The 20,870-nt window shown below is 47.1% G+C and overlaps 6 protein-coding genes across 6 annotated transcripts; 1 reads left to right on the top strand and 5 right to left on the bottom strand.

The window, feature by feature from the left end:
- Positions 1 to 1,335: 1,335 nt before the first annotated feature.
- On the top strand, positions 1,336 to 1,728 carry EYB26_008053 (uncharacterized protein; the record flags this gene model as incomplete). Its single annotated transcript, XM_054267312.1, has 3 exons — positions 1,336 to 1,422; positions 1,512 to 1,542; positions 1,595 to 1,728. The coding sequence occupies 3 exons, from the start codon at positions 1,336 to 1,338 to the stop codon at positions 1,726 to 1,728; spliced, it is 252 nt and encodes an 83-aa protein (XP_054123287.1).
- Positions 1,729 to 1,752: 24 nt separating this feature from the next.
- EYB26_008052 (uncharacterized protein) lies at positions 1,753 to 2,078 on the bottom strand (the record flags this gene model as incomplete). The annotated part of the gene is made up of 2 exons (XM_054267311.1): positions 1,753 to 1,781; positions 1,847 to 2,078. The coding sequence occupies 2 exons, from the start codon at positions 2,076 to 2,078 to the stop codon at positions 1,753 to 1,755; spliced, it is 261 nt and encodes an 86-aa protein (XP_054123286.1).
- A 734-nt stretch (positions 2,079 to 2,812) lies between these two features.
- EYB26_008051 (uncharacterized protein) lies at positions 2,813 to 5,185 on the bottom strand (the record flags this gene model as incomplete). The annotated part of the gene is made up of 1 exon (XM_054267310.1): positions 2,813 to 5,185. The coding sequence occupies one exon, from the start codon at positions 5,183 to 5,185 to the stop codon at positions 2,813 to 2,815; it is 2,373 nt and encodes a 790-aa protein (XP_054123285.1).
- Positions 5,186 to 6,312: 1,127 nt separating this feature from the next.
- EYB26_008050 (uncharacterized protein) lies at positions 6,313 to 8,264 on the bottom strand (the record flags this gene model as incomplete). Its single annotated transcript, XM_054267309.1, has 2 exons — positions 6,313 to 7,604; positions 7,748 to 8,264. The coding sequence occupies 2 exons, from the start codon at positions 8,262 to 8,264 to the stop codon at positions 6,313 to 6,315; spliced, it is 1,809 nt and encodes a 602-aa protein (XP_054123284.1).
- A 7,756-nt stretch (positions 8,265 to 16,020) lies between these two features.
- EYB26_008049 (uncharacterized protein) lies at positions 16,021 to 18,189 on the bottom strand (the record flags this gene model as incomplete). The annotated part of the gene is made up of 5 exons (XM_054267308.1): positions 16,021 to 16,428; positions 16,495 to 16,830; positions 16,911 to 17,588; positions 17,639 to 18,013; positions 18,082 to 18,189. The coding sequence occupies 5 exons, from the start codon at positions 18,187 to 18,189 to the stop codon at positions 16,021 to 16,023; spliced, it is 1,905 nt and encodes a 634-aa protein (XP_054123283.1).
- Positions 18,190 to 19,312: 1,123 nt separating this feature from the next.
- EYB26_008048 (uncharacterized protein) lies at positions 19,313 to 20,495 on the bottom strand (the record flags this gene model as incomplete). Its single annotated transcript, XM_054267307.1, has 3 exons — positions 19,313 to 20,093; positions 20,157 to 20,304; positions 20,420 to 20,495. The coding sequence occupies 3 exons, from the start codon at positions 20,493 to 20,495 to the stop codon at positions 19,313 to 19,315; spliced, it is 1,005 nt and encodes a 334-aa protein (XP_054123282.1).
- Positions 20,496 to 20,870: the final 375 nt, after the last annotated feature.

Here is a 20,870-nt window from a genome sequence, read left to right as displayed (position 1 = left end):
GTCTGTTTTTGGTTGCGGCGGTAATGATGACAGGTGGTGTCAAGAGGGAAGTCAAGCAAACAGAATAACGAAACACAACAATCAGTAGATCAGACACAATCCATTTCCCAAATAATAACACTATCGCAACACCACAATCGATGAGGATAGAATTCAGACGACGTTGAGTCGTTGACAGGAGAAATAGGCAGTGATTGAATGTCGAATCACATGTCCGGAAGGCGCTTCCCATTCGCCGTCCGAGCGTGCTCGTTCCAGCTTAGCTTGCGAGGAAGCCTACCGTTATTGGCTGCGCTCACCAACTGTCACCCGGTTCGCGGCGTGGACTATCTCCTTAGCCCCCCCCCTTTGACACCATGTCTCGCGACAAATTAAGCGATATTATGCTGCAAACTTGCGAGAGTGTGTTGAATGGCCAACCGTCTAAGGCTATTGAAGACAATGGACGTGCTCCTTGATCAGCATTATTATCATCATCATCCGTGCTCTGGGTCACAACCGCTTCCCCGGACGTCTATGACAAGGCACAACTCGCTCCCGAAACCCAGGATGCAAATGCCTTTACTACATAGTATAGTTCTCCTGGGATATTCGAGTTCACTTCGTCACGCGAGCGTAAATACTGTAACTACACAGAACCTGCTCCAGCCAAATTTTGGTTCCTTATCATGGAATCACTGGTATACCGTATGGGTCTGATGGAGCATGCTTTCTACCCCATAGGCCTGGCCCTTCCTTGGCATACAAGCTCAACCCTCTTGAATGGTTCCCTGGATGCCCTTCAGCCAGCAATCTCCCAGGTATAAGGCGCTATCGGGATATCGATATTTAATCTTTCTACCCGAAGATTCGTCTAGCAAACGCTCGGACACAAGGCGCTGATGAGCCTGATGCTAGCGGTGCTGCCGACGATATGTGTCGCAATTGTCACCATAGCATTTAAGTGGCGGGACTTCTTGAATTGCTGATTCAACACCGAAAACAGCCCAATATCGCAGGCTCTCATTTCCAGGTCACACACCAGACACTCCTACGGCGTGTTCGGCTTACTGATGTATCTGCAAACTTCATCAGTCCTTGCCAGAAAATATCACTAAGCGAACAAAGGCTCACTAACTAACACTAGTTAACTCACGAGGTTTGTGCTACGTCGAGAAAAGCATATCAAGCCAAGACAGATTACCACAAGAGAAGAGATGTAGGAAGCATTGATAGGCAGCCCGAATGACTCCTTGGCCGGTCTGATAGCGAAAACTATACCTAAGGTTGACAGCCGGACGATAGCCGCTCTACACGCTCGTCTGGCCGGATATACCCTTAGTCCATAAATTCGACATGCTCTCACAACCAGGCGACGTTCGCGTGAACCCAACCCAAACAGTAAACCCATACGTAAACTTTGATTATTTCGCAAAGGGTCTGGTTTGTGATTATGGCAGTGACTCTCAGGCAGAGTTTGAATCTATGCAGCAGGTCTCGTTTGTACAGATTGTAGAGACGGAACGCGATAGTTACCAGTAAATGCGTTTAGCCTTTATATCCGTTCGTCTTTCGCTCCCAAGGTATAAGAGTGCATATGCTAATTTGGTTGTAGTGGATGATAAATACTTCTTCAACGAAACTGAACGCAATGGGAGAAAGAAAACAGGCTCAGCGAGCACAAGCACGAAGAAATCAAGGACAAGGATCAACGACATCTCAGCGATTCACATGAGGACCCTGACTTGAGTAATATAATAGGAACCAATTGTGCTAATCCCATTCTTCGTATCCTTGACCGGCTTTTGGTTTCAAATCAGCGGATTGATACCCAGAATAATGAATGATTGATTCTATTAGAACTTACTATAGACAGGAAATTTAGAGAGTTCATCCCAATTCTTAGCTTTGAGAAGATCCAGGGCTCTTTGAAAGGTTCCCTTGGGAAGATAAATTTCATGCCGCTCCCCTGACTCGTTGAAAAAGACCAACTTATTGGGTTGAAGATTTCGTTTGCATGGATTTGGATCAGCGACATCATCGACCGTAGTAGTGATATTACTTTGTGAAGTATTGCTATTCTTGTCTTCCCCAGCCATGATGATGTTCGATCGCTTTATGTCACTGCCAACGTACTAGATTGATACAACAGCCTGCACCGCAACCTAGCCCTTGATAAATGTCGATTCCTTGATTGTAAGACGAGTTGGCAGCATTCACTTGCTGGTATGTCCACCACTTCAAAAGGTCAGGGAGTGATGCGAAGAGTTGATTATTATCCATGAGATCCCTGTGGGAGAAGATGAAACAGTTGACATGGGTTATTTTGCTTGACTGTTGGAGTGTGGTTGCCTAAGAGTAAGGCCCTAGGTAGCTTCAACCGTACTTCTTCCTGATTGGGTATGTAGTTGTGCCTCCCACTACTACGTACGCATTGCAAGTTCGGATTGGGGCAATATAGCGGATTAGGGAAAGCGAAGAATGGTTGATATGAAGATAATGTCTTGCTGCGCAATCCGGGTTTGTATACAATATCGATACTTCTATTACGGTTACCTAGCCCCCTTCCTCCGTTCATCCAGGTACAGTCGTGATCTTCGGCGCTTACAGAACTCGAACCCAATACTTCAGAGACTATGCAGGACCATCTTCTTGTTTTTATCGAGGATCCCGCATCTGTTAGTTCGGTTGTTGGTTAGCCCCTTGTTTAATCCTAATGGGACTGATATTGGTTTGATACCAACGATTCGTTCGAAGATTAGTGGAAGGAAAATGTTGATAAGAACCTGGAAGCTGTATTGAAGCCTAGTCCCCAAGGTTTACTACGTAGTAGTTAAGCCTTTAATTGCACAGTAATAGCAGCAGCAATACGAGCCCCATCACTCCCCCATACATTATAACAAGGTACAACCTGTCCTTCCCAATGGGTCACTGACTGTGCATAGGATGTATACATCGTGCAGTGTGCCAAAGATTGCCCAGCTTCTACCACACCAATCTCAGATAATACTGCATCTATCCTATCCCGTAGATTTGTGCTTCGGGTTTCTGGGATCTCAACGGCATAAAACGACCCGTTACGATCACCTAGTTTTGTACACCATATCCTCGTCTCTGGATCGGTTGTGCAAGATATTTTGGTCGGAGCATTGATAGGGATACCCGTGGTACCGAGTGCCTGCCACTCGATATCACTATTTCGCGGGAGTTGCTCGACTTCGACCGTGAAGCAGGGCGGATGAACATCATCCTTGTCATTATCATCACCATCAGCCAATACGTCCCAGCGCGGAAGCGATGGACCACCTTGCGACATTCTAGGATCTTCTGAAAGACCATGCTTGATATCCCAGATATCCAAATCTGCGTCTTCCTCTTCGACGTCATCCCCCCGTGAATGCATCGCTTGCCACAATCGCTGTGCTACGCGCGCCTTTTGATGACCACGCTGTTGTTGGCGATGGCATCTAGCCAGAAACACAATCGTACCAATCCACCACTCAACTTTGGTGGCAAGCCCAATCCTCCACAGATGCTGCAACGACAGTGTGGCATGCAGACCAAAATTTGAAACCCATTTTTCGTCGGTCTGATCAATCCCACCAGGTATTTCCATCGATGACGGATCTAACGGGATCTGACCAGCGATATATACCAGGCTGCCACTCGGTCCTTCTTGTTGAGGAGTATAAGGCACCGTAATGGCCTGCGAGTAAGGTCCAATGTTTGCCGGCGCCCAGTAAGAGCGTGACTGGACATGGAGTCCTTCTCTCTTGTTGCGTTCGCCGAGGTCAATGACGGTCGAAATCATTACCTGCACGCCGTCGGGTAGACGATCGCCGCATGCTACTGTGACCCTTGCGGGAGGGTTGGGTTTCGTAAAGAGCGAGACGTATATCCCATTCATGGGAGCGAAGTCCTGCATTGACCGTAGCAGGACTGTGGTGAAGACGATGTCGTTTGTAGATATAGTAGAATGGGTGTTGATGGACTGTAGAAGTGTCTGTAGCTTTTCTGTGATTGCGTGCATTTGTGCGTCGGCGGTTGGGCCGGCTTCGGGGGCTGTGAGATTCGAGATTGTATAGAGGTTTCCGAGTGATTTTGAGCACACGTCGATAGTATAGTTTGACTCTGGGTTTGGAGCCTGGCCAGCATCTCCTCCGACAGAAACAAACTCTCCTTCCTGCAAACCATTCAAGACTCGGTAGAACTTCTCATCAAACCGCGCCGGCCTCCTAATATCCTCCGGCGTCACTGCCGTCGCCTCCTCATCATCATCCTTCTCATCACATCTCGCTTTCAAAACCCTAACATGGCTCACACCACTGTCAACCCTACAAACCTCCCTATCACTCTCTTCCACAACAATCTTCTTTTTCCACAAAAACGCCGGCCCATCAAGAGCAAGAGTCTCATATTCACCCCCCTCGCCCAAGACAGCTCCTCTCAAAGTCTGCGCATCATCAACGTATGGTCTCATGACTTTCTCGAGCCGTCTTTGCGTTTTGGGTGAAGCCACATTCTCCCAGAGAATATCATCATCCAGACCCCCCGAAGCAACCTTGATAATTCGCGCATCGCATCCGACAGCAGCCATATCATCCAACAGGCCCCCTGCCCCCGAAGAAGAAGAAGAAGAAGGCGGGAGAAACGGAAACATCCACAAAAATGCCAACGGGACCAGCCCCAACCGTCCCGCAACATTCTCAATCCTCGTTCTTTGGTACGTCGACAATATGGCTCCCGCAGAAACCGCGTTTGCATGCGGAATATCTCTCTTTATGCGTGATAGTAAGGGCATTAGAGATTCCGTCTCATCCTCTCCTTCTTCTTCTTCTTCTTCTTCTTCTTCTTCTTCTTCTTCTTCTTCTTCTTCTCCTTTGTCTTGGTCACGGTATATCCGCGACGTATCAACCGCTACGCCTGTAATATCGCCCCGGTATAGGGGTATACCCAGCGCGGATTCGTATAGGGGTATGACGTTGTGGCCGATTGTCTGGTACATGAAGCTATCTATATCCTCTTTTTCAATTTCTCCACTGCTGCTGCTGCCCTCAGTTGAGGTACTGGTTGGAGGAGGACGAGGAGGACGCAGATTCGCCAGGGCGACTACTCGGTGCCCATTGCGGATGCAGTGCAGAATCGAGTACAGAGAGTCCTTGCCGCCCGAGATCAAAGCGATGACGTTGAGGGGTTCAGTAGACATCGTGATGTGTGTCCGTATGCTTGAATCACAGTGGTTGACTGGAATGATTTGATGCTTTGGCGGTTAATTTAGTGGAGACGATGATCTCCATGTAAGATCGAGGCTTCAGATTCCAGTCCCTAATATGTGCATTATTGTAATATTTGCGCTCAAGAGACAAACTATGTATATCGTGAGTCTGCTGGCTATTTGTCGCAAAACAAGCGATGAGTGATGTTTGATGTCTGTAGTTGATGTATGATCAAAAAATTTGTCAATGTGGGGTGACCTCCACTAGTTTCCTACGATTTACTACATACTCTCAGAGGTACAGCTACGGACGACTTTGAAGAATTGAATGTTATGCAGATTGATTGCCGTTCTAATACACACAGAATATAATAATTAGAACACAAATATATATAAAGAATGGTGCTGAATGGTCAAAGGGGTATGAGGAAATGACGGCCAGAAAACATACAGGCAAGTAGAATAATACAAAATGTTTCAGTATGTGACCAGCACAAAACAACAAACAGGATAATTACAAACCAAGTAGTTCGAGAAAAGGAAAAAGAAAAAGAAAGCGAAGGGAGAATGATAAGTACATGAAGCTGATAGAACAGACGAGCTGAGAGAAGAGGCAATCAAATGCAAGAAGTCAACGCAAACTGACAGGGCACGACAAATATATAACCAATAGCCGCACCAATTTTTTTGTGTAATCACACTGTTGTGTGTTGTGATGACTCGTAAGCTCTATCCAGTTTTGAAACCCAAAATCCAATTCAAACAAATCCAAAACAAACAAGCAGATGATCCAAGTGGTCCTCCCTCCACGACCTTTCGCCGACGCTGATGCCCCTGAGATGCGATGTTCAAACTGAATATCTACAAAATCATATCACCGATCGTGACATTCAATTGCATCAGCTTCTCTAGCCTCATGGTTTGAATCGATCCAATGACTCGAAAACCCAGGCGCCAACAAAGGAAAATGATGATAAAAAAAAAGTCGAAGCGAAGTATGTTCTCGAAAGATGTATTACAATGTGTCTCTTGAGTAGAGAGGCTAAGGTGAAGAAGATGCATCTCCTGGTCTCGTTTCATCGTAAATCCCTCGTATGAGGGTGCCTGGCATAGCAGGCTTATGCAACAGTCTCATCTCGCTTGCGCTTCTTGAGACTGAGTCGACGATCTCCAGAGGTGGGGGAATCGGACTCAACGCTGGATCCTGACTCGCTGGTCGATTGTGTGGCAGCAGCGCTGGCAGCTTCGTAGAGGACAGTTCCCAACACACCGGCGTCCTCCTCGTACATATGGGTGGCAGGAGGAGAAACTTCGCTAGGGTCAAGGATACCCATAACGACAGCACCGTTACCGTGTGTCCTGGCATGTTGAGCCAAGTTGTCACTCCGTGAAAACTTCTTTCCACATTCATGGCACTCAAAGGGCTTATCTTGAGTATGAAGAGAACGGTAGTGACGCTTCAAGTGTTCCTGACGACGGAATCGGCGGGAGCACAGGGTGCACACAAATGTCTTGGAAGGGTCATCGGTCAAGGACTGCTTCCGGCCACGACGGCTCACTGGCGCCTGCGCCGATGAGGATTCGGATTTGCCCGAGGCAGGAGTACCAGCGGCAGAGGACTCCGCCTTGGGGTTGTTGCCAGTCCCGTTGCTCTGGGTAGAGCCGGTCTGGTTTTGTGTCTGGTTGTCGTTGTTGTCAGCAGGCACCTGGTGGCCAATCGAGGAAATCGAGGAAAGTGATGGCTTCTTCTGGATCGTCTTCCGTGACGAAGCACTGTTACGCTTCTTTGTCTTCATATCCACGACAGATGATGAATCGCTGCTGTCCTCGGCTTCCTCAACAATCACAGTGGGCAAACCCGACCGCATGAAAAGCTCCTCGTCATCCAGGTCGTCAAAGCTGTGCTCACTAAGGAATTCGTCGTCGTCCAACAAGTAGGGTCCGACACGCTGTCTCTTGTCACCAAAGAAAAAGGAGTTGGCCGTTGTAGGAGCAAAGTCAACAATTCCAGTCACAAACTCCTCGTCTGAGTCCAAGTCCGAGAACGAATCGAAGCGTGGGAGAGTAGGCAGAGTAGCTTCGGCGCAGCTGGAAAAGGTTACTTGAACAGCTTCATGGGACGGAAGAGTCAGGTTTGCACCACTGAGCAACAACTTGTGCTCGTCCTCGTCTCCGCAGCTCAAAGTAGGTAGAGGAGGGAGGTCCGCAGGGGCTGAAGGTGCAGCCGCGACAGAAGAATCGACGGTCAACTGGCGAGGATCGCAAAAGTTGGAGCATGCAGGCTCAGAAAACGAAGGAGTGAGCAAACCTGTGGGGACCGGAGAAGGCGAGGGAGACAGGGATGGGCAGGAGATGTTGGCGGAGAGGAGATCGGAGGAGTTGGTTGTGAGTGAGGGCGGGTGGATAAATACTGCTCCCGTGATTGGTTAGTTACCCGAAATAGAACTTTCAAAACATACTTCTTCCGAGTTCAACCCCGGAACATATTTGTTTGTTGCTGGATTCAAAGAATAACTAAATAAAAAAAAAAAAGACACATCGATAAAAACATACCTGGAGTAAGAGGAGGAGAGTCGGAGCGGCCCCAATCGGGTTTGGCGAGAATCTCAGCGTGGACTTCTGATTCACAGCCTTCTTTGACGCCTTCCATGCTCTCCAGAGTGAAAGAACCATTGACTGGAGTATGGATCATGCCGCAGGTGGAAGGTGGGCTGCTGATGCTGCTGCCGGCAGAAGACAATGGAGGAGTCGAGGGAAAGCTGTAGAAATCGAATCGGGTGTCCAAAGTCATCAAAACGGGAGAGTCATTCTGCTGCTGGATCATGATCGAGGGCTTCATGTGCGTTGGCTGTGGAGAAGCAATCGGGGTCATGCTCATCTGAGAGTGTATGGGAAGCTTGGGAGCCAATTGTGGGTGAGTAGCAAAGACGGGTTGTTGCTGAGGGTAGATGGCCATCGGAGCGTGGAAGGCTGCCATATCCGGATGCGAGACAACGTATTGTCTGGGCTGAACGTCTGTCTCTGGGTTGTAGAAGTAGTATTGCTGTCCCGGGAGGGGAGCAGCGGCCATTGTGTATGCACCTTCCATTGTTCTGCTTCCGTTAGTCTTGACTTCTCGACCATCCAGATACGAATTGGCACCAACCCACCTAGTCACCAGATGCTAGTTAGTAATCTGAAAGATCGTAATGTCTCAAGACGAGATGTGATTAATTATTATAGAGTCGAACGGGTATGTCGAGTATAGTATAGGAGTGAAGAAGACCGTCACAGCACACTTTCCTCAAAGGAGTGAATAGGAACAGTGTTTGTGGCAGGTGATAAGGTTGTCCTTTCCTTCAGGTTGATAGTCTTGTGAATACGATCGGGTAGTCGACGACAAGATACAACACTTGAATGGATATAGAAGAAGAAAAAAAGAATCAAGCAACGCAAGCAGCAAGGACGGAGACAGAAAGAGTAAAGAGTATAAGAGACGGAGACTTTTCAAACGAATGACAGGACCCAAGGTCAAGCGCAAGCCACTAGGTGGGACGTGCTTTGATTAACTTGGGAGCCGGAAGAGTTAGCTTTAAAAAAGAGGAAAAGAAGAAGAAGAAGCAGAATTATGAAAAATGAGGCATTAGAAAGTTAGGAAAGAAAGGATATGCAGAAAATGGAAAGATATGGATGGGGAAGTGGAAGTGGAAGTGGAAGTGGGAAAGTCGAGGAGCTGAGAAAGAGTGGGCGGGCGGGCGAGGGAACTAAGCCGTTTAACAGGTAGACTGGGATATGCAGGACTATGCATGGATTGGGAAAGCGCATTCTGGCTTGATCGCCAGACTGGCGGAGTGTGGTGAGTATGGGTGAGTGGCATGCGCTGGTGAGAGCGTGAAGCTGTTGCCTGACTGGAGGAGGAGTGTGATAGCAGCAGGACGGCTTGTACCCACCTTTGGACCCAGGGCCCGAAACCCTTAGCCACATTAGCGCGGTGCTAGTGTTACAGTAGCGGTATCGTGAAAGTATGCATAGTACTGCGAGTATCAGTGTCCACGCCCGACGCTCGCTGTCTCCACTGGGTCCACTGGGCCCACTCGGTCCACCGTCGACGTACGTCCTCCGCCGTCCATCTTCATCATAATCTTTCAGTCGCCGAGAGCTGCCGTGGGCTGGTAATTTGAGTGAGCGAGAGAGTGGGTGGTGGGTGAGCGAGCGAGCAACTACAACGATGCAGGCATGCACTCCGCCCGCCAACTGTCTTTGTATCATGCCATACGAGTCGGTCTGCTTTAAGAGGCGATATTATCAATTTTACCTTAATGGCAACTTAATGCATATGAGACAGCGATAGCCGACGAAGCCAAGTGGCTTTGTGCGTAGTGGGGTCGGCTCTGACTCTGACCACTTTCCGGGACTTTTCATTCACTGTCGTTACTAGCGGGTTAGCGCCGTTACCAACTTACCATCCTACAGTAGTATGTATTTAGTCCATTTTAGTGACCATGCTAGTTTGGCTGGTGGGGATCCATGGCTGTGCCTGAGCGGATGCCCATTGCCCACTTATTTTTCCATTTTGGAATTTCGAGTTTTGTGTGGTGTGATGGACGGCTCGAGAATTAGACGTTGTGACTTGTGAATCAATCGAGCGCTCTTTTCTTTTTTTGGACTTTGCTTGAATAGATTACATAGTATGGTGGTGTCAGACAGTATTCTCGTTAGAGTCGTTTATTACCAAGTAATGCTATTACAGTGCACAAAGAAAGCACGACATCGATAATATCGTATGTACTGAGTAAGTTAGTAATTTTTTTTTTTGAAGTATTACTAGTATTAGCAGGTATGTAATATACTTCGAAAATTAATCCCCCGCAAATTCCAATTTTCCAGAGACCATACTACATACACAAAAGTGACGTACCGTGATACAAAAGTGCCGACGGACGGACACACCGAATATACATTGTATGCATGGCGCATGCACGCTGCCACTCGTCTTTGCCTGGTATTCGTACCGTATCAGCTTGTATCACTCGGACAAAGAGAGATTTGCAACAGCCAACCAGACGTCGCCGGTCCCTTGCAAAGCAGAACAAATGTCAGCGTGATCACCCGTTCCGGCTCCATACATGGCTACGCTTTGCCTCAAACAGTTAGGTCGGTCCGGACGTCGTATTTTATACTCACCAGAAATGACCAGAGTGAGACCAGCCACTGGCATGTCGCTATCTGGCCGTGTGGTTGGTCGGATAAGCCGTGTTCTTTATGCTTCACTCAGCGTGGCCATGGTATTTTACATCGGATGAGAATGGGCATCGCCAATCAGAAATTTTGGAGATGATGCATTTTTGTCGGAATCCAAAATCAAATATACTTTGCAACTACACGCTGCATCCGACGGAAACTTGCCAGTGGCAAGCCGATATACAAACTGCATGCCCTACTTGCGTATGTACGTACATCCTCTCTGTAGGTAACTAGCAAGCAACTAGTAGAATGTATCAGATTCGTGGCACCAGATCGGACACATCCGTCGCCCATGATTGGATGCGAGTTAGTCAGACAATCCAATCCAACATGACAGTCAGACAGAGAGAAAGCGGTCAGACAAGTCAGGTCTGAAATATGTATGCTTGCGACTCTACGGTAGTCGTACTAGTCAATAATATTCAGCAATTAAGATGTATGGATCAACTGTCCGGTCCTGGTCACTTTAATAAAACATCCCTGCCTGGAGGGTGACAACGAAAAAAAAAATATGTACGCAGTCAGAAATTCAGAATCCTGTTACAGTCTCAGTCTGACAGGCCTAGACTTGGAAGTTAGAAGTTAGCACGCTAGGCCGTGGCGTATATTCCTTCCTGACACTTGTCCTAAGGGGGGAAAAGTTCCATGCCATTGCCGTTTTCGACTCTGGCATGGTGTTCTAGAAGGCGGTTCTTGTCTTATGATTCCATGCGATAATTCATTTCGCGTCTCGAGTGGGTGAAGCTGGGAAATTGGAAGGGTGCCTTTGCGTAATCAAAGTACGTATTAACTAACTACATAGTTAACTAACAACTAACTAACATATCAAACTCGACGATGAAACAAAGTGGTTTGTTTGCGTGGTGCTTGCACATCGATCAATGCGAGATAATGTAACTTATCATGTAGCGACTCTACTCCGTAGAGAATACGGCTCTATGCAGGAACAAGTCAGTCTCATTGGTCGGGTTGCCACTGCATTTCACATGCTTGCATCGATGTAATCCGAAGAACCGCAGCAAGAGGCAAATGCATTCGATGCATGCGCGCATCTCCGACTGAACTCATATGCAGACATACATACGTACGATAAGCAAAGTCCAATGCAAGGGCAGGAACTGTGATGTCAATTTTGATTCGATATCACAATCGAGTCCTGTTGTGCTCTCCAAGGAAAAACGAAAAGCAGAAAAAGAAACAGCGAAAAAAACAAAAACAAAAAAAAAAAAAATCTTATCGATTACGAATGATAACGGATTGTTGCGGTGATAAGAAGTGATAGGTCCGTCAATGGCTCCTATCATAGTGACAGCTGCATATTCATTGATTTCCGTCAACAAGCGTGGGGTCGGCATGAACGATAGGACAGGCCAGATAATCAGATTCGGAGACCGGCCAGTTAAAGGCCTAAAGATAGATTAATGATTATTATTTGATGTCAGTATTGATAAGTTAAGTTACCAGTCACAGCACCATTCTTTTTCCAGAGTACGGCGATTAAGTAACTATCGGTGTAGACAAAAATAAATCTTAGCAAACCTGACGCGTACGAAGCGCATACAAAGTGACTGTAATCTCAAGAACAAAAAAGAAAGAGTCACTAGTTAGTCATCGAATAATCTCAAACACACAACGATCGACTCCATTCGGAGCTCCGTACCGATGAACCCGCTGATTCGACGCCGTTGGTTCTGGCTGGCGCACTCCGTACTCTATCGACGCCTGGGACATACGGGTCACGACCGGCGTCTCGTCTCGGATCTGAAGAATCAATTGCCAAAAGAGAAAAGGCCATTAGTCCAAAACAAGAATTGGATCTCACCAACTCGAACCAAATCCTCGTATATATACTCTGTACGATCGCTTGTACGGATACGTACAAGAATGGGACTCAATGGGGTTAGGGCATGAAGCGGACCAGCCCGCGACGGCTTCAAAGAAGGTTTAGCCTGGACAAGTGCTATCATTGCTATGTTTATCTGCCAAGTTGCCAACGTTGGCTGCGACGAAATGCTAGTCTTGGCACTAGCGGGTTTACTGGGACTGACTAGTGAGTATTTATTTTTCATTTTTTGGATTTGCAGTAATTTGGAGTAATTTGCCACGTGAGGGTTACTTTCTGTCCTCCGTCTCGATATGGCCAAACGTAGGATTTGGTACCAGAATATGATATCCTATTATAGTAACTTTCAATGTTACAACCTACACCGTAGTACGTATAGAGTACTCTGGTACGTACATCTGATCTCAAATGGTGATCCAGGGTTCATGTCTATCCACACAAAGTCAATGCGAGCGGAACCACAGAAGCGAAAGAAGACAGAAAGAAGACGGAAAAAGTGGGCGAAACGTGAAACACGCCAAGAGCGATCCACCTGAGTTGCCTGCCTGATTGGGTAGGGTAAGTGCTGAAAGTGTCTTAGCCCGCTCTGCTAGCAATCATAATATCGAATCTACTAGAGTAAGCTTTTGTCACGTACGGAGTAGCAGCGCTGAGTCGCTCCTCGTGCCGGGCCCAGAACCCTGGCGCATCTGGTTTTTTCGTTCCCTGTGTGCGCGCTACTACGCTCTTCTTGGTAGATCGACTAACTATTGAACTCTTGTTGTTGGCCGTTATAAGTTATCTATCTTCTATTTAGTAATAGTAACTACGTCCTTCATATTTACTGCTAACAATGCTAAGCTATTATTTTATTTAAAGTTCGAATAGACTCCAGAGTAAAGCATAATTGGCCGGCCAAAGCACGTGTGCTATCAGGGTTCCAGCCCGAGTCCGGCAATCGCTTCCAATTGCTCTCCCTCACTCAGAGTCTCTCGGATGTCTCCATCGCGGTATCAAAACTATCATCAACCCACAATCCACTTTTTGCCGACGCGAATTCCAGTCTAACCGTTTGAGGTGCATCTCCCCGCACTCTCCATCTTAGTCTTGGCTCCCGACCAGGCCAAAATTGAGACGAAGTATCCGTACATCGTAAACAGCTTCAGTAAGTTATGTTATGTTACTGACAGGTACGTGTAGAGGCTATTGACTGCTAGCAACTAGTATACCGTCGTGGTTGCGCTGGTGATGCGTCAAGCCATCCATCCAGTCAGAGGCCACCGCAAGACGATCAACGGCAAATCGCACTTTCTTCTTCTTCTGTCTGTAGAGTACTACAACGATTCCGTACTTGTCGGGTTGGTGTTATCTTTCAACTTTCCAAGGGTTTTGGTTAGTTTTGTATGATGTGGGTGGGACTCTCACCAGTGGACATCGTGAAACACCCACTTTCTGCACTCACGGGACCACGGAAGTATTGTCCCTACGACGCGCTAACACCGGCTAGTCCAATTTCTGGGACAGGAGCGATGGGATAGGTACTCCGGAGTGCACACTAATATTAAGCTTCCCTCGGCAGAGAGAGACCACTGCAGGTACGTGGCAACGTTCGAGCGTGTCTGCTTTTGTGCAGTACTCTGCACTCTGCACTCCGCTCATTAGTAAGCTCCTCCACGAGTCCACCGCTTTGGAATTACTACTCTGGACAATCGCCTCCATAGCAAACCACAAACTATAGGCTTGGAATTAGCACTACTCCATCGCAGTACGACTGTGCCTACCTACGTTGGAGTCGGTTGGACCCGCCGTCGTTGGTTGCATGATGCCATGTAGCTTACTTAATTTACTTAGTTTGCCTAGCGGAATAGCCAACCAACCAGCTTGTATGCTGCCCTGATAAGCAATCTCTGCCGTCTATTTCACTTTTCATTATTAGTTAACTACTCGTACTATGTAGTTACTAGTTAGTTAGTAACTATGTCGTAGTCATAATTTGATATGCCGCTCCAAACTTTCCGAGCACTTGGATATGGGATTAGCTTAACCAACTCCCACACCAAAGAGCTGGTACACTACTTAACTTACTATTTAGCACGTACGTATTTAGTACTACGTATCTAGTATTTGACTATTTGTCCGTTGGCATTGCCGTGTCCTCTGCCAATCGCGTCTGGGCTTGTGTGCACTGTGTCCTGTTTACACTTTGTAGGGTTACGGCACGTGGTGAAAAGGCCATCCGAGAGTATATGTAGATGTAGTAACTATGTAGCGATTACACAAGAATATAGTTTGTTCCTGAACCAACTTTACAGTAATTAGTTAACTTTCTAAGTCACTGCAGTATAAATTTATAATATTATTATAGGCGTTGATATGTCCACCGAAACGAAAAAAGGAATTTTTCGCGCTGCGCTGGAGTTTGCCATTTTTGCAAGTGGATTCAATCGTCCTTTTTCGCTTCATAGAGTTCAGGGTCGGGGTCACGGTCGAAGGGTCTCAAATCTTCAACAGAACATTTGAACCTTGAAAGCCACACAGAGCAGGCATGTGCTTCGCGCAATGAGCACTTTGTAGTCCATGTGTCGAAGTCTTTTTTTTTTATTTTAGTTTTTGTCTTGCTTCCATTCGCTTCGAAAGTTCGAATCCTACTCCTTTTCTCCTGACGAAAGGGTGAATCAGGGCGATCCGGAATTGCATTGCAAGATTTCCAGTTGTACTACGAGTAGGACGGACTCGACGGAGTAGGTGAATATCATGATCGACAAGTTGCTTTTGCTGGTGTAGCGAATTAAACGGCGCCAAGCTGGATCGCTACTGCAGTAGTAGATAAACAGTTCTGTGGTTCATACTCATGCAGGTACTACAGTAGAAGGTACACAGCATGAACAGTCGGAGCTGATTGAGTGGTCGGTAATTTGACAAGAGTATTGACTTGAGGTTATTGGTTGTTGTTCCTGCATTGGGTATGCTGGTTGCTGATTGCTGGAGTGCTTAAAGCAGAAGGTTTGGATGATGGGACGAACTCGACACCGACGTTCAATTGAACGGATACAATGTATATTCTTTGTAGCAGCAATCATGCCACTCGTCTGCGGTTTGTTCCTGTAGATATTGTATGAGTCCGTCATCAGGATGTCTATTATGTAGGTTCTTTGTAGGTAAGTTAGGGCATCGCAAAGGAAGGAGCCCTGCTCGTTGACGGCCACTTCCTGCCCAATTGGGAAACAAACTCATCATATCATAAGCACCTGACCAGCGTAGAGAGAGTCTGAATCTCGTCCTGTCAAGAATCTCTGCTCTCTGTTCTCCCATATATCAAAGTCGGCACACAAACTCATGAGATTGACGATATCTGGAAGTTGATATGCCAATCCCCATATGATCATATGATAGCCCGACTCTTTGCTAGGTGATTGATAGAGGGATCAACCATCATTGATCTCACGCAGAGAAGTTCTGCGCGCTCTGAGGGCTAATACTGAGTTCCGAAGCATAATCTTGTATGAAGAAGTAGTGCCGTGTTTATTGCCCTAGAATGTCACCTGTGGTCTTTGGCGCAATTCACGGATTGTCCTTTTGATCATTCTTCCGACGGCTTAATTTGCATTTGGATGCCGGTTTGCCAAGCGGCATGCACACCTTTGCAATGCATCAACCAGAAAGTCAATATCGAGGTCCGCCTACTCTGGGCATTTAGACAAAAAATGAATGCATGGATATCTGTATGTCTGTATATACTACGATATCTTGCAAGGAATTCAGTATTTGAACAATCGAATAATCAACAAATCCTACTCCGGCCTCCTATTGCAAGCTCTTCGTAAAATGCCTGCGTTGTGGCTTCTCGGCCCAGGAAATCACTCAATGTCTTCATCTCAGGCTGGCTGCCTCCTTTCTCCAGGACCATGCGACGGTATCGTCGTCCTTGTTCCGGGTTTAACGGATCCGACTTGAAGACAGAGTGGAACATGTCTAATGCATAGACATCGGCCAAAAGGTAGCTGTAATATCCAGCTCCGTAGTCACTAAGAAGGTGGAAGAACGTGGCGTAGCCATGTCCCCAGTCATTCCCCCCTGTATCCGTTGCTGTTGTTTCACCACTCGGTCCTGCCATCTGGGTGATGCTCTGCCAAAGAGAATTGTACGTGCCTGTAATATCTGTATTGAGAATACTGGCGTGCGACGGCGGCTGATGGATATGTAAATCAAAGATAGAGATATGAAGTTGTCGAAGGTAGAAAAGTCCACTATTCACCTTCTTGACTCTTATGAGATTGTCCACCATCGATTGCGGAATGGGCTCTCCTGTCTCGTAGTGGTGACTGAGTGACTGAAGTGGCCTAGAAAGCCAGCACCAGTTCTCTAGCATTTTACTAGGCGTCTCGCAGAAATCGAGCACCGTCATTGTTCCATGGAAGCGGGAGTAGCGTGTTTTTCTGACTAGATCGTGGATACCGTGGCCCAGCTCATGGAATAGCGTCACCATGTCCGAGTGGTGGAGAAGGCATGGCTTGGTTCCAGCGGGTTTGGCAAAACTGCATAGCAGAACGGTCGATGGATAACTTCGGTCGCCATTTTCATATTCGAATCCCTAGTAGGTAGTCTTTGGGGTGAGTGCAACGGGCGAGAATAACATTGGAATATAGTATGGAGCCAGCCTATGGGCCTTACCGGTTGAAGGTTGATATTGAATGGATGGCCACGCTTTCCGTCACGAGCGTAGAGATCAAGATAAAGATATCCTACAAATTCACCACCGTCGTCATCATCGTCCCAAACGTGGAAGATGCGCACGTCAGGATACCAGGTTAAATCCTTCGTCTGATTGCTGGCATCTACTTCGTAGAAGACAAGCCCAAACAGCCTGGAGAAAATATCAAGCATGCCCTCGAGGGTCTTGTTCAGAGGAAAGAACTCGGCAATCTCCTGCTGATCTATCTGATAATCCTTTTCCAATAACAGGCGGTTGTAGTATCGATAGTCCCATAGGCAGTATTGCTCCCCCCCGGCAGGTTCCCCTTCCCTATCAGCTGTTTTCAATGCCTTCAGTCGCTTGAGTTCCTCGGCACCGCGATCAGCCAACCTGCATCGCAAATCATCCAAAAACGAGTTGACCTTTTCCGGGGAAGTGACCAGTCTGTCCCCCAGCTGATAAGCCGCATAGTTGGCATCCCCAAGCAGCCGCGCTGCCTCATCGCGCAGGATCATCATCTCTCGGAACAACGGCACATTGCCCTTGCACTTGTTTTTAAATGCCAGGAAGAGTCGCTTTCTGGTCTTGCTGTTCCTCGCATTATCCATAATCGGGAAATAGTCCGCATACTGCAGTGTGACCTTGACCATACCGTCCTGCCCCGGATCTCTCTCTAACCTGTTAATCACATCCGCCGGCACAGCACACCATCCAAGTCCTGAATCGAGACCCGTATTTCGCCCCTGTCCTCATCGAGATTACTCTGAAACTCGACGCCAAGGACATTCATCTGCTTCTTGATTTCCTTGAATCGATCGCGCAGCGGCCCAGGCTCAAGACCCAGTCCGTTGGCAACATACTTCCTGTGTTCACTATTGAGATAATGGCGTGCCTGTATGTCCAAGTTCTGCGACGAAGGGTCCTTTTTAACGGTGTCAACTATTTTGAATAGGTCGTCGCGCATGTACTTTTCGATTTCGAATTCTTCAAGCAGTTGGGCTACCTCGCGAGAAGCGCCGCGGAGCTCCGCGCCAAGGCTAGCATATTGGTAAACTGGAGAATGTTCGTCTCGAGAGATAGCCTGTTTTCGTTGTAGGCGAGCGGGGCAATATCGGTCTCCCACGAAATGTCTTTATCGGCTATATTAACCAGACGGTTGTGTAGATTTCTAGACTGCTCGAGAAGGCGGTTCATGGAGTCTCTAACAGAGGCTGGAGTGGCCTGAGGGGGTCTCTTGTGGAGGTGTGAAGTCGCCATGGTGTTATTTTGGTTTATGGTAACCACAAGACTCTCTTGAGTGTTGCTGGAGATGCCGTTTAATTAAATAGATTGTTGGTGCCTCTCTCCGGAGAGCTTAGACTGCCGAGGACCCTTGTCCATGTGTTATCGTGATATGCTAGGTCAATGGCAAATCATATTCATTGGAATACGTTGTTGCAATGGCTATCCCGGATATGGTGATGGCAGCACAGGCCAGTATAACCCAAGAATCTGATCATTCCATGAAGGTGGTGGACATGAGACGTTCTTGCTGCACAAGAACGCAGAGAGCCCAGTGCCTCCTTGGGGTCAAGCACCCCAACTGATGTCCTTGAGTTTGGATATGAAGTGAAACGCAGACAATATGCCCTGTATTGACCTGTACCTAAACTCAGGCCTCATTGGATGAGGGATTGACGTTTCTACATAAGGTCCTGTATGTCGTTTCTGATGTGAGGATTCATTTATATCATTGTCCATCCGAAGAAACGGTAACTATTCCAGACAACTGTCAACCTTAAGAAGATCAACTGCCTACTATTACCTGTTTACCAAGGTTGAAGAGCTTGCGGAAGTTAGAGAAGTTATGATGATTTGTTTTCATGGTTTGAAGAGGAAGAGGAGGAAGAAGCAGCAGCAGAACCCCTAACCCTAGCCCTAACAACAACAAAAAGCGGCATCCCAGGGCAGAACAACGTACCTAACCACATCCATCCTAGCGCTCTGTACATCTCCACCCAAGCGTATAAAAATCTTCCCAGCAAAAATTTCTTTCCTTCTCTTTTCTCTTTTCTTTCTTCGTGCGGCGACGCAACTCTCAATATAACATACCCGTGTTGCCTTGACAATTTCCCCATTGTGTTACAAGGTGTCAGTTGCGTCACAGATAAAACAATAATTGCTTACTGATTCTTGCTTTATTGGTTATGAGTCTATCTTTTTATATTGCGCTCTGTGACCATTTGGTTTGGGATCGGACATTACTTTTTTTTTACGCACTCCTCGGATGCGTGATAATGAAATGATTCGGTTAAGTAGCTATATCGATGAAATTGGATCTGTTTAAATGTCTTGAACTCGTGTCTTTGATCGTATTCTTGTAATCGTAAAAAAAAGCTATCTATTCACCAGCCTCATCGCCAATCTTCTCCAATTTACCCATCTCTCTCGCCTGACCAGCTTCTCCAATAACTCGTAGCCGGTCAACGCGAATCTTCTCTCCATCCCCATCCCCATCCACAAAGAAAATAACCATCGAGTTCACTTTCTGGAACTTGACAAATCGCAACTCCACCTTGGCTGTGCCCGTCTTGCTATCCCAGTCCTCTGGCGCGATGCTGACGGTCTGAACAGGGTCGATGTCTTCTGCCTCCTCGAAACCGAGGATCGTTGCTCTGTTGGTGTACAATCGTAGTGTTTTGGGTCGCATCGGCAGCTCATCGTCGTCGCCATCGTCACTTTCCTTGGGCGGTAACGATGTGATCTGCAACGAATGCACTTTCAGCGTCGAGTTGAACGGAATGTACAGCATAAGCTGCTCATCTGTATCACTCTCAACCCAATCCGGCTCTTTCCCTTTACCCTTGTTATTGTCCAACGCAGATGGCTTCGAGTTGTCAAAGATAATCTTCGCGGTACCCTTTTCGCTGTCTCGGTTGGCCATATCTAAATCCTTGATGGTCACGGCATCGGTAACGTCGGCATAGTTTCGCGGCAGAGAAGCTCCAACCCATGATCCCGAGCTTCCGGCTGCGGCATCGCTGGATTCGCCGGCTCCTGATGATTCCATGTTGTTAGCTTCCGTGGCGAGTTTGCGGATTGCTTCTGAGAGTTTGTTAGGGTCGGCGCCTCGGATGGTTGTTACGACACGGCCGCGTTTGAACATTATGAAGGTAGGCATACTAAAAAAAAAACTCGTTAGACATGGCATCATTGTGGTATGACGAAGAAGGCACGAATCTTACGCAGTAACTCCGTATGCCTTTGCAATGTCCTGTTGCTGATCGACATTGACTTTGGTGAATGTGATCTGATTCTTTCGAGACAGCTGGTTGGCCAACTGCTCGTACATGGGCGCGATGGCTTTACATGGTCCACACCAATCTGCGTAAACTGAAGCATCGGGACTTTGTTAGATTTTGCGATAGAGAAAGAGGGGGGGGCGACGAAGAGTAGCCATGGACGGACGGCTTGGAGGGGTAAATGTTGACGATGAAGACAAACTTACAGTCAGTCACGACGATGGTGGAACTCGTCAAGAGAGAGCTAAACTGCTCTTTGGAGGATATGTGGACCAACGACATTTTGATGATCTGCTCGCTATCATCAAAGATGTATTGTCGGGGTTGGGGATGAAGAGATGGATGATTTCTAAGGAAGCTGGCCAGAAAGAGAGCTCGCTAACCTATGAAGTGACGACATACCGTAAGCTCAACCGCTGAGACTAATCGGGCTTAGCTGGATATACAAACAAATACTCCAACTTCCTTCACCGACACCTCTCTATCTTTATCTACCATTATACCAGATGAAGTGGTATTGTCAAGATTATGCTAATCTTCAAATGAAAAAAATATGAGTACAATAATCATACAATCAGACAAGGGTGCCGACAAATCAAGGTATTTTCCTCATTGTTTATTTTTCAGGCTTCTCATGAAGAGACCGTCTCGGTTCAA

This window comes from Talaromyces marneffei, chromosome 6, assembly GCF_009556855.1.
Source record: "Talaromyces marneffei chromosome 6, complete sequence".
NCBI lineage: Eukaryota > Fungi > Ascomycota > Eurotiomycetes > Eurotiales > Trichocomaceae > Talaromyces > Talaromyces marneffei.
Note: the sequence above shows the minus strand (reverse complement) of the source record. Positions and strands in the feature narration are given on the sequence as shown.